General features: G+C 38.3%; 1 protein-coding gene across 1 annotated transcript; it reads left to right on the top strand.

Annotated features, from left to right (window-relative positions):
* Positions 1-4,408: 4,408 nt before the first annotated feature.
* Positions 4,409-13,805, top strand: LOC112051049 (protein phosphatase 1 regulatory subunit 36-like). The gene is made up of 10 exons (XM_052882113.1): positions 4,409-4,503; positions 5,167-5,263; positions 5,915-5,980; positions 6,405-6,536; positions 7,179-7,323; positions 8,234-8,386; positions 8,952-9,180; positions 11,202-11,369; positions 12,825-12,935; positions 13,669-13,805. Exons 1-10 carry the CDS (start codon positions 4,409-4,411, stop codon positions 13,778-13,780), a joined length of 1,308 nt encoding a protein of 435 aa, XP_052738073.1. The 3' UTR covers positions 13,781-13,805.
* Positions 13,806-14,059: the final 254 nt, after the last annotated feature.

The following is a 14,059-nucleotide window of genomic DNA, read 5'->3' as shown; positions in this document are numbered from 1 at the left end:
TGTGAAAACAAGAGTAGCTATCGTCATCAACCCATATTCGGCTCACTGCTGAGCTCGAGTCTCCTCTCAGAATGAGAGGGGTTAGGCCAATAGTCCACCACGCTGGCCCAATGCGGATTGGCAGACTTCACACACGCAGAGAATGAAGATAATTCTCTGGTATGCAGGTTTCCTCACGATGTTTTCCTTCACCAATTGAGACACGTGATATTTAATTTCTAAAAATGCACACAGTTGGAGGTGCATGCCCCGGACCGGATTCGAACTCACACCCTCCGGAATCGGAGGCAGAGGTCATATCCACGGGGCTATCACTGCTCAAGAGTAGCTATAGCTACTTATGTTTAAAGAGCTATATTTACGAAATACACGAAAGGCTCCAAGGGACACGTTCACGTGTTTACAGTAATAAAGAGAAGCGAGCATCGATCACGATATGAATATTCATCGAGGCGTTAAGACGGCGCCTTGTAATGACACTGGCTTACTAGTTGAATAGGTAACTGTATAATGCAGATGCACACTTTCAGCGTAGGTTTAGGGGGGTTTATGTAGGTAGGCGATTGTAGATTGTATCTACCTACAATGTTTAGTCAAGGTACCAAAAAATATCTTCAGATGATAAGGATAAATAATAATTTATTTCAAAGAAAACTGAACGTTTTCCTTTACATTATATGAAACGGCTCCTGAAAAATAAGCCGATATCGAAAATTTCATTTAAATCTTAATATGCTTCTGATTATTTAATCTTAGTAGTAGGGACTAGTTAATTTCGAGGAAATTGACATATAAGGTAGGTATAGATATATCGGATCATGAGGATCTGGATTCGAATTCTGGGTCTGGTTATGAGATAGGTACTGAGTTTTCTTTCTTCTAAGAAATTTTAATCATCACCAACTTCCCAACTCTGGAGTCGAGAAATTCGTGATGTCAAACGACCTTGCTTCAGTAAGCCTGTTAAAAGCAGTTTCAGACTAGCGTTTTATCCTATAGGCGCTTCTGGTCTTTTTGGCACACGCTCGATTCGTACGAACGTTGACGCTCTACTTATAATGCCTAGTTCGGACTACTTTAATATTTTAGTCGAGTTCGAACGATTTTTGGGCGGTAAATCCAAAAATTGTTCGTACTCGACTAAAATACTAAAGAAGTCCGAACTAGGCATAAACGCCAAAGCGCGAGCCGCGAGAGACACCTTCCAGAGATACTGACACGACACCACCGGCTCGAGCGAACACGCCGAAATATGTCCGTTTACACGAATCCGGTTTTTTGAAGCGCGTAATGTAGCGCGCGTGTAAAGCACGCCATTGTCGATCAATTATTCTCACGTTTCTGCAGCACCCACGATTATAACTGATCGTGTATTGGTCGCTGCGTGCATGACGGCTCGACTTATGAAACGTCTTCGCAGCCGTTCGCAGAAACGTGAGAACGTGCATTACACGCGCGTATGCTGAAACGCAAAAAAATACGCTAGTCTGAAATCGCCCTACGGCGTCAATCCCGGTTATTATCTCATAGTGGACATTAATGAACAAGACCACCAACCCACATTGGATTGAAGCAGCGTGGTGGATCTGGTAACGTTCGGACAAAACAATATCTAAGTCTAAAATGGCATTATAAAATAAAATCTGCTATGATTGATTTATTTTTTGCTCGATGTGTTTATGTAATAATAACTTATATGATTTAAAATATATTCCTGTTAGGTTCAATCGCTCGGTCCAACGGACTGGAAGTTTGAAAATAAAAATGAAACGGCGCGGAAAGAGTTGCTCATTCAATTTCGTGATTCAGCATTTTATTAACTGTTTGATGAAAATACCGACGTGGGTAATAGCTTGTTTATTGTAATGTGGCATGCTTGTTTGCTGGGCATGTGGATAATTGATTACGAAAGGAAATTTTAGATTTACTTAGATATTGTTATGACTGGCGAAGGCAGTTATTCTGAATATATGGTCTTTGAGACTTTGATGGACAGACTTTTTTTGGTTAATTATGTAAGTTTTGACTTCTGGCGCTTCAATGCAATCACGCCTGATTAATATTTAATCACAAGTTAACTTGACTAAGATCTCTCTCACCTGATGTTCAGTAACAATGCAGTATAGGATGGCTAAAGAAGAGAAAATCCCAAAAAGTTCCCAATTTCCACTCTTGAACTCAAAAAAAAAATTATTACAAAGTTATAGATAATCTACCAACTAAATGTTAATATGGATAACGCTACACGTATAAGGAAAGAGTCTTTGTTTTATGAAAGCATAATGTTTGCTAGCCAACAGTGGTGAATATACCATCTGAGGTGGCGAATTTTGTGGATGGGGCTGCAGAAAAGTTGTCACATTGCGGTATTTTTTATTATGTAGTAGGTTACTTCTGAGTCTCTAGGACTCGTCACCGTCAGACAGGATTGCCCGTGGAGTTTTGCTTGTCTTGCTGCCCTATGGTGATGATGGGCATCTAATAGTAGCGAAGACTGAAATTTACTAGTAGGTAACCAGTTAATGTGTTTATGGCTGAGTTGCTGAGTTTACCTTAAATTATTAACATCCGTAAAACTTGTAGATTTTTCAAAGGTAACCTGATAGGAATCGGGTTGTTGGATACCAGGGGCAGCAGAAATTTATTAGACATATGGAAGTACCTAGCTGATTTACTATTGACAAATTTCGTTTGTAATCAGTAAAAGGGAACGGAGATTTTTTGTTTTTCCAAATTATTTATTTAGAAACAGTTAGGCATAGGTAGACCCACTTTACAAATCATATCAGATTATATACAGATGTATACAATCGTTCCAATTTTAATACATACGTGCTGCTAATAATCTCGCCTGTGACCCCGTATATTATAATACGAGGTATCGAGTGAGGACCCATGATCATACGGCAGAGCGCACACGATCAAAGCCCGCGCCCCAGCCTTGTGTGCAATCGCCTGTGCTCTCCAATCCAATGAATTAGCACACCTCACACACTCGTCCTTTGCAATGCTGCTAATATGCTATATGCTTTGATAAAATATGCTCGATTGACACTGCTTCCCGTAGATTAGCACAGCTATGTACATACCTACTCGTATATCGGAATATGCTCGATTATTATAAAGTTGTTCAATTTCATAACACAACAAAATTATCGTCAGATTTAATTAAAGAGAAGGCTTTCTCAGTGCACTCCTCAGAAAACAATTTATTATATAAGCTGTTAGTGAGGCTTTTTTAAGTGCATAATAACCCAATTCGACCAAGATGATAACATACAATGAAGTACGTACTTACTAAATCTGTAACTTAGTGAATAATTAATAATCTACCAACGGAAAGTCCGTAAAGTAAGACTTTTAGGGAAAGTTTACTATAGGTACTTATCGGTTACTCGGCCGGTTACGAAAGGTAGGCTGAACAACCGATAGCACAGATCATTACTCTGCCGATAGGTTCTAATCCCTAGTGGGGGGTATTGAGAAAAGCTACCAAAAGCTACATAGGAAGTAATTTACCCACTGTTCTTTTTTCTTTCGAAGATCTACCATTCTTGTTTGATAAGTATAGATAAGATACTAGTAATAACTTCAGACATTTTGTAAGTTTTAAGGTGTGGAGTTTGGATGCAGTGGCATTAACATAACTTTATATTCAGCGGCGTCTCGGGCAACTTACTGGTGACATCGTAAATTCTACCAAAGTTACAAATGCTCCCGATAAAAATTTCGATTCACAACTTATAGCCGTCTATGAATTAAATTATGATACTTTATAAGAGGGAAGTATAAATTCAATTCTCGGATTTGATGAAACTTTAACGATCAAAACAAATCAAAATAATATTGATTATTGTGCGAACATAAGAGTTTCTGTTATGAAATTCATCAACCCGCATGCTCAGCTTGGTCAGAACTGGGCAAAACATTTATGGGCGGCACAAACTCACATACGCACATACTTACTAAATATATATTTGGAATATGAAGTAGGATTAAATACAAACAGGTTTTCGTGTAAAAAAGCCTAATTATGTAGTAGAATATATGTAGAAATGTATAATACTGCCTACTTAGATTTTTATTTTCTATTTTTCTTATTGGTAGTTTTGGTTTTTTAGTAGAGTGCAGACAAAATCTAGTCTTTGTCGTGAAATAAAAGTAAACCGACCTTTTTGTTTAAAAAAGACATGGGCACTCTTTCGTAATGCAACGTTTGTCAATAATAACATTACTTACTTAAAATAGTGTTAATCAATTAAAGTTCTGAGTATTCAAAATATTTTTGTAAGTTTATAATTTTAATTGTTTTACATAATTACCATAATTTATTGGTTGGTAATAATTTCTAAATCTGTAAACTTTATTACATTGTTGTGTTTATATCTAACAATAATTTCGTTAAGAAATGGCAGATGATGATGACGAAGGTGGTTTTGGAGGTTTATATGAAGACGGGCATTGGGCATGGGATGAGACCACGGAACAATTAGTCTTTATAAGGTAAGACATTGTATAACACTAAGTTGAATTCTACCTTTCTACACCACAGAATACATATGCCTTCGTTGTAGGACGAGATTGAGAGCTTTGGTTGGCCACTATTTGATGTTAATTACAATGATTGAGATCAACAGCTTAACACATTGTCTGAGGCACATAATATGTAGATCATCATCATCATCATCATATCAGCCGATGGTCTTCCACTGCAGGACATAGGCATTTCGAATCCCTGCGATTCCCTTAATGTCGTCAATCTACCTGGTGGGGGGTCGACCAACACTGTGGAGTCGCCATTCTAGCACCTTTCGGTCCATGGGCTCTTCGAACTATGTGCCCCGCCCATTGCCATTTCAGCTTCGCGACTCGTTGAGCTGTCGGTGATTTTGGTTCTTCTGCGGATCTCCTCATTTCTAGCCTCCGAGCATAGCTCGTTCCATCGCTTGCTGTGTGACTCTGAGCCTTTCTTACGAGGCCCACTTGTATATATGTTTTCTGTGCCCAAGCCCATAGCTAGCGACCAAATCTCGGAACCATAGGTCATCACTGGCAACACGCACTGTTCGAAGATTTCTGTCTGACTACAATAGGGTACATAATAAATATTTTATGCCCATACTTTCGGCTGACGAATCTCAAGAAAGATTTGAATTTTTTTTTCAGTGACCTACCTCCACAACTCATTGAAGCTATCCAATTACCAATAAAAGTGCCGACTGGAACTATTGAGTTTAGGGATGATATTGATTTAATTGAACAAGTAAGCATACTTATAGAATTTTTGTGACAGCTCGTTGGGTACTACCGGTTAGGTACTACAGCCCCCGGGGCAGCATTGCTGAGTATGGTATGGCTGGTATAATTAAAGGCACATGAGGTTTAACAATAATACTTTTGTTGACGTTGACGATCTAAGGTATTATACTACAGCTCATTGTATTGCGTGCTGCTCTTAGAGAGATTGCCCAGCAAAGTATTACTATATTATAGGCGATGGCTTCTCACTTGAATAATACTATCAGCATCAGATTTCATTTGATTTTTGCGTCAATTTTAATATAACAACAAAAGTAAAATTTGTTTTTATTCAAAATGAGTTTTTTATCAGTATTATTTTGACTGCCTCTTTATTGTAATTTAGCAGGTAGCTCGCCTATGTTGCTAATGAGGTCCAACGTTCGAGTCCTGGGTTGGGCTATAAAATACTAAAAAAAAAGTATAGCAACCATTTCTAACAGTACGGCGCACGCAGTCGTGGTACGAGAGATTTTCCAACATGGGTAGAAACTTAATGTTATTTAGGGCCTCTTTTGAGATCAACTCACAAGAAAACCCACAAGGGCATGCCTTCGGACATCAGGTGCTAGGCGCGCGATGGTTTCGTTTTGCTAATTTACCTGTGTTTTTTTAGATCCGCTTTCGGCGTCGCTATCAAAGGAAGTTGAAGCCTGGCCAACCAGATATTATTACTTTACAGGTTTTAACTTATATTCACATTCATATATTAAAGCACTAGCTGACGCCGCGCGGTTTCACCCGCTTGGTTTCCGTTCCCGTATAAATACAGGGATAATATATAACCTATAGCCTTCCTCGATAAATGTGCTATCTAACACTGATTTTTTCAAATCGGACCTGTAGTTCCCGAGATTAGTTCAACCAAACAAACTCCACAGCTTTATAATATTAGTATAAATTAATATAACATTGTTTAAGTAGGTATATGAGGCCTCTTTTGCCCTCCCTATCTTACTATAAACTTTTTTTATGCTTACATATTATGTGGACAATGAATATACTAAACGGCTTTGGATAATGAGGCAAAGACGTACGGTCAATATTTTATTTTTTAAATGACCTAAGTTTTTTATTAGGTTGTTAATATATTTTATTTTTCTTAGGATGTCAAAGATATTGCATTATTCACAGCTCCGGTGAGCATTTTAAGCCCTATGCTGATAAACGTGCTACACATCCCTACGATCGACAGGTTCCTTAGGGCGCTCATCCTGTGCTGTCAGTATTATTTACAGGTAATTTTTTAAATACTTATTCTGTTTTTTGAACGAACTGTAGCTAGATTCTAGCTGCACGAAAATTTAAGTCAAAATCAAAATTAATTTATTTCAAGTAGGCTTAGTTTACAAGCAATTTTTAAACGTCAACTTTGACTACTGTTAAAGACTCTAGTGCTACTGGTTTGGAAGGCAGGGTCTGCGGAGAAGAGCTAGCAAGAAACTCAACAGTTGCTCTTTTAAAAAATCACACCCTTTAAGCTGAAAAAATCATACAAAATAGGGATGTAAAATGTTAAATTAAAAAAAAAAAACTTAGTGAGCCTTATTCAAGGAACGGTGGACCTTTTTTTAATTTTTGAAAGAGCTTTACATTTTTGAGTTTTGGTAGAGCTTTTCATTTAAGAGCTTTGGTAAAAGCTTGACACAGAAATAATTGGAAAATCTGTATTTTCAATTATTTTAGTCTAGTTTACAATATTCGTCTTAACGATTAAATTTTTCGTCATACACACGTACTTCAACGACTATGCCACTACAACAATAGTCCAAAGGGCGGGTATAGAACCCATGACCTCGGTGTTGAGTCCTTTTAAACGTAAAGCTATTGACACTTTTAATGCCATCACTTTATACCTTAAATAGGAATTTAATTTTAAGATAGCGGATGAAATGGCAAACCGCATTATCGAGTTGGATACAAAAATACGTACACCACATGGTGAAGTTGTTGAAAGCGAGTTCCGAAACAACTTATCGGATGTAAGGCTTTTAGTGGCGAAGGAGTATAGTACAATGCTCATCGGTAAGAAGTAGCTAGAATAAACAGTGATGTATTCTATATTGTATTGAAATTCTATTTGGCTTTGGTAGTGCTATTAGTAGTGATATTTTGCATTTGTGTGTGAAACTAAAGTAAAGGCACGGGTTTTGCATTTGTGTGTAAAACTAGGAAAGATAGGGGTTTTGCATTTGTGTGTGAAACTAAACGAAAGCAAGGGGTTTTGCATTTGTGTGTGAAACTAGGAAAGACAAGAGTTTAGCATTTGTGTGTGAAACTAGGAGAGACAGTGTTTTGTATTTGAGTCTGAAACTTAAATGAAGACACGGGTTTTGCATAGATATGTGTGTGAAACTAAAGGAAAGTCAGGGGTTTTAAATTTGTGTTTGAAACTAAAGGAAATATAGGGGTTTTGCATATGTGTGTGAAACTAAAGGAAAGTCAGAAAAATCTTAAACTTGTCTATCGTCTGGATGAGCGGGGCACAGAGTTGGAAGTGGACGTTATGGTCCTAAGATGTTTGAGTCGCGACTTCACTCTGGAAACCGCAGTGTAAACCCACCAGTGCGCTGGTGGACTGACGACATCAAGCTTGTTGCAAGGAGTCGCAGTAACTGGATGCAGGCGGCAGTGGTCCTACCTAGTAGGTCGACCCACCCACTAGCTGGACTGCAATCAGTCACTAGATTTGGTGGCATAGCACCGTGACATTTGGAAGGCCTATATCCATAATGGATTTCTATTGGTTGATGATGATGATGATGGTATTTCATAGAAATGTGATCAAATGTGAAACCCTTCAATATTATGAGCCTTACGACTCAGCCGGCATAGAAAACGAAAACTTACATATATTGTTCTTTTTCATGATATTTTTCTATATTTCAGATTTTTCTCTCTAAGTCTTTATAAAGCATTTTGATTTTGTTTATAGGCGGAAGTGACACAAAAAAGTTCCATCACATGGGCCCAACCAAGAAACGTCGATCGTTGTCAGATAAAGATGCCAGACTCTTTGAAACTCTGCTACGTATGTGTGTGCAGATAGTCTGGTTGGCACTTGGACGCAAGGCTTTTAATCAAATAGGTACATATTTATCTAATCTCTTCTCAGCAGAACCTTCCAAACTTTTTTCGCAAATAGTAAGAAAGAAGAAAAGAAAAATAATACATTTATTCATTTTTAGTGTCATAAATAATATGTACATCTTATTTTACACTAGCTGACGCCGCGCGGTTTCACCCACGTGGTTTCCGTTCCTATAAGAACACGGAGATATTATATAGCCTATAACCTTTCTCGATAAATGGGCTATCTAACACTGAAAGAATTTTCCAAATCAGACCAGTAGTTCCTGCATTAGCGCGTTCAAACAAACAAACTCTTCAGCTTTATAATATATAATTATTATTATAATATTAGTATAGATAATTATTATAATATGTCTGTCTGTGACACCAAACAGAAAGGGCTAACAGCTCAGCATTTAACCGTTCTTTGCAAAGAAATACCCAGCGCTGATTTTTAGCTGAGACCCGTGACGTCACAGCCAGTTAAAATTATAAATCAAAACACTTAAAAATAGTAAGAGTTATCGTTTCAAAAGTGCTTTCTTGAAATAAATAGATTTTGATTTTGATTTTAAATACAGAGCTGGAAGTGAGTAGAGTGTTCAAATCAGAGATATTTAACTCGACGGAGCATACGTTACACACTGGTTACATCGCCAAGATGGCTAAGGAAGAGAAGTCGGTGCTGCTCGGTCATTGCGTGCGTCACGACAAGAAGCTGAACACGCGTTCGCCTCTCATGAACGAAGTGTTTTGCCATCGGGACATCGACTATCGTCTGATGGGACTTGGAGTGATCAAGTGTGATCAGTAAGTCTACACAACACAAGAATTTATTTGTTATTAAGAGCGCGCAGCGCGTCGGTTACGATATGGATACAATTCGAAGCGCAAACGAGACGCCGAATTATGACTTTCACGTGAGTGAAAAGCACGGAGCGATTGACGCGCGACGCAAATTTTATGACGTGAGCGCCAAACCTTTTTAACCTAATTGCAAGTAAATTAAACAACATAACGAAAAACAAAATGGCCATGTTCAAGATATAGACCTAATTTTCTCTTTATCTACCTTAATCTGAGATTGAAAGCAAACTGTAAGTAAAACATGTATTTTTCAAAAAAATAAACTATCGAGAAAAGTTTTACAAATTGTGTATTTTGTATAGTCATAACGAAGCTAACACTTTGAAATATCATTTACCCAAATATCAGGCTCCTAACTTTTCCAGAATCTGAGATCCAGAACCATTTGTAACCACCAAATTACATATTGCACACTCTTGAAATAATATTTGCCAGATATTTTAAATATGACCAATACGCATGTCGTACCCATCACTTCTTACTGTTGGGTACGACAATAGCCCGGACAACGACTTCTCGGTGATGAGTGCGGCTTCTTCCATCATTATCAGCCGACGGACGGCCTCTTGCATGGACTTTCAAGCACAACGGTTTCGAGCCGCCAGCATCCAGCGGCTCCCTACAACTCCCTTGATGTCCTTGGGCCAGTGGGGGGTTGACCAACACTTTTCTTTCTGGGGTTGCTTTCCGGTGCGGGGTCGCCATTTCAGCACCTTGGGATCCCAACGTCCTTTGTCTCTTCTAACTATGTGGGCTGTCCATTGCCACTTCACGGTCCCTTTACTGTTGAGTATATTTGTAGGCTTAACTGGCTGAGATTGCGTACAATATTTTTTTTCTGCTTCATTGACCCAATGGTGGATTTTCTTTCTTAGAAGTACCCATGAAAATAGCTTTAAAAAATAATAAAATATGTATTACTTTATGTGTAATTATTGAATTGAAAGCAAAATCGTAAAAATTGTAAATAAAATCAAACGAACTCACATTATCATTTATAATTATAATTAAGATTATATTTTTTGAAATAAGTCTAGAAATAAACAACTTCTACTTAGTAGCGAGCACAAAAGTAAGTAGCTATAAGTAACTTAAATTTCACCCATGAGTTGGGTAGATGCTCGCCCAACCTTTACGTATAAACTTTATTACGGATCCAGCCACAATTTACAGCAGGTTCATTCTAAGACCCCGTAATGCCACGTGTTAAATTTCTTGAGTATGTAACTCCACAACACATTTTATATTATTATTTTGGTATGGAATTTAATTAGTAGATATTTTTTTGTTCGTTATGTAATTTTTTTTCATGGAAATGGAGAATCTCCTAAATTTATAAGTCATATTCATTGCTTTAACTGCCTCGTTGGTACAGTGATTAGACTAGGTTCCGGATCATGAGGTCCTAAGTTTGAATCCTGCGTCGGGCTATAAAATCCTGAGCTTTTGTTCGAAATAGGTGTATAGGTAAGATGTCAAATGTCACGTGTCTCAAACGGCGAAGGAAAAACATCGTGAGACAACCTGCATACCTGAGAATTTTCTTAATTCTCTTGGTGTGTGAAGTCGGCTAATCCGCATTGGGCCAGCGTGGTGGACTATTAGCCTAATCCCTCTAATTCTGAGAGGAGACTCGTACTCAAAGTTTGAGCCGACAATGGGTTGTTAATGATGATATCAGCCTGGAGTTGGGAAAATAGTGGTGTTATACCACAGTACCACGTAGTGTGTGGTCATTATTATTAAAATCTGGTAGTAATAGTAAAAAGTCTCAAATTGTTATCACCCTAAACCCGCCAATCCGCATTGGAGCAGCGTGTTGTGCTCCATTTTCTCGACATTTTAAGCAATGTCCCGATAGGGACATAGCGATGCCCCGCGCGCTCGACTTCATATACGCGCAGTATTTAAGGTCCATTCAAACACTTTTAAAGGCTTAATAAATTGTTTTAATTTTTCTTTAGACCAACACCCAGACTACTCTATATGATGGAATCTCTCGCGGGTCCGGAAGAGAACTTCTCCAAGTTAGGAATAGTTCTAGGAATCCTCGGAATGCCGCGATCGATCTACGATACGATGTTACGACCCTTGCCAACGGCAACCACCGAAGGAAAATCGAAGGCTTCGATGTACGTATGGTACTAAGGATGATGGTGCTCACTCATCCAATCGTCTTCAGTGTGGCCTACGGGAGCCGACTAGATGCTACGTCAGAAATATGACCAGAAAATCATCAGTAGTCGGAGTTTCCCCCATCTGTCACAAAAATACTAGATCGTTCCCAGTTTCTGTACACTTTCCGTTGGTGCCTTTGGAAGATTCTATTCTGGTGACATCGGCCTATAGATACGTTCTTTATAACGCCAAATGCGTTGTGCTTATGCATAGACTTTCTGTTTCAAGAAGTCAATGCGTTCGGTGACACAAGTCAAGTGGGACGAATGTGTGCCAGTCTCAGCTAAAGCCTGGTTCACATATGGAAAGAGCTTGTAAAGAGGATCCTTTTTGCTTAATTCCCGTTCTCGTGAGAATAAAATATAAACTATGGCATTCACAAATGACGTGGCATTCTAGTGGTAAAAGGATTTTCAAAATCGGTTCTGTAGATCCAGAGATCCCTTTAGAACACCACAAACTTTCCCTCTTTATAATATTACATATACGAGTAGATATTTAGTAACGGGCCATTAGGCTCATTTCCCTGCTTTGTATATACGAACGTAAATGTAATTTGCCTAAATTGTTTTTTCCGTTTTCATCCGGGATTATTGGTTGTCCTTGAAATTGTTTTTGTAGTTGTTGTGAAAATAAACGTAATTTTCGTGATTTGTAATTTATGTCACATGTTGATGCCCCGCGGTTTGAGCCACGTAGTTCTCGTTCCCAAGGGAATTTGGGGATAAATATTTCCAGTTTATCCCCAAATGTTCGTCAGAGATAATGTAGAATTCTAATGGTGAAAGAATTTTTCAATTATTTTGACCTATTATAATTATTGGATGGGTATGAAATAATTGCCTCAGACATCCTGCAAGATTTGTGAAAAACAGAAAATCATACGAATGAAGTAATGGGCGTCTGCATATACTATTAGTAAAATGATATGTCGATTTTTTAAATAAGGTCAAAATAATCGCTACGTACATAAATACTCTGCCTCCGATTCCGGAGGGTGTGGGTTCGAATCCGGTCCCGGGCATGCACCTCCAACTTTTCAGTTGTGTGCATTTTAAGAAATTAAATATCACGTGTCTCAATCGGTGAAGGAAAACATCGTGAGGAAACCTGCATACCAGAGAATTATCTTCATTCTCTGCGTGTGTGAAGTCTGCCAATCCGCATTGGGCCAGCGTGGTGGACTATTGGCCTAACCCCTCTCATTCTGAGAGGAGACTCGAGCTCAGCAGTGAGCCGAATATGGGTTGATGACGACGACGACGACATAAATAGAGAATCTTTTTACCGAGTTCTATAAATGAGGAAGTTCTACGTTCGGCTGTATGTATGTTTTTTTTTATGTATGTCCAGCGATAATTCCGTCATTTATGGACCGATTTTAAAAATTCTTTTTTTTGTTATAACAGATCTTCTCGCAGTTATTCATCTAAAAGCACCACAAGTTCTACGAGGAGAAGTACGTTGACTGTTAAGAGACTATATCCTGACATAGTTTTACCCAGAAGAGATTCCAGGGTGTAAGTATTGAATCTTACTTTTTGTCTACCTCTACCGATGATATTAAATACTGTTAGATGTGTTATCTGTGCTCATGAAAAATGAGGCGCGAAAAAGAGAAAATTTATAGTCAACTCAATGTTAGTTGTGGTCATCGACGAACGTTATTTAAACAAATAATACCTAAATATCGTCTACAATGTCGAGTTGTGTGTTCAGAAAGTAAATATTCATAAATATTAACAGAATAAAAGACAGAATCGTGCATGTGTGCTCTCGGGCCGGCCTTACGTTTGGCAGCGGTCGGCGGGCGATGCAGTAAAGATATCCTAGCATCATCATTAACAACCCATTTTCGGCTCACTGTTGAGCACGAGTCTCCTCTCAGAATGGGGCATTAGGCTAATAGTCTAAAAAAATGTATTAAAATGCACGTAACAGTAAAGTTGGAGGTGCATGCCCCGGACCGGATTTAAACCTACGCCCTCCGAATCGAAGACATAGTTCATAACCACTGGGCTATTACGTATCTAGATAAGATATCCTGTAGTATAGACTAATCATACTATAAGTATTTACACAGCACCCGTGCAAAGCCGGGAAGGGTCGCTAGTAGACTATATCATCATCATCATCATATCAGACTTCCAAACATCACGATACTGAGCCACCTGCATCCAGTGAAACCCTGCAACTCGCTTGATGTCGTCAGTACACCTGGTGACTATAAATGTAATAAAAATATACTTGCAGTATGCCATTTCCTGCACAATTCAACGACGAGCCGGAAAAGATCAAGCCGTCCAGCGAAACTCAGCGTCGACGTTGGCAGAACAGACTCCAAAGACTTCTTCATCCACATTAGATATTACATATACATTAATCTCGAAAGTGTTATTTTACCTCTTTACATTGTTTTATACAATTTCAAATATTTATTTGGTTACATTTCATTTAAATCTCAGTAACCGGACTCGAAAGAGGTTACCTCACTAACTAGAACCTTAAGATTATTATTAAATCAGTTGGCTCTACACAGGCTTAGGTACCTATAAAAAAAAATTAACCGACTTCAAAGATGCATTACTCTAAAAAGCGAAAAAATAACATCGTACCGTCCTTTCTATTAATCGGTTTGAAGGCG

Source organism: Bicyclus anynana, chromosome 6, assembly GCF_947172395.1.
Source record: "Bicyclus anynana chromosome 6, ilBicAnyn1.1, whole genome shotgun sequence".
NCBI lineage: Eukaryota > Metazoa > Arthropoda > Insecta > Lepidoptera > Nymphalidae > Bicyclus > Bicyclus anynana.
The sequence above is the reverse complement of the archived record's forward strand: the minus strand, read 5'-3'. Positions and strand labels throughout refer to the sequence as shown.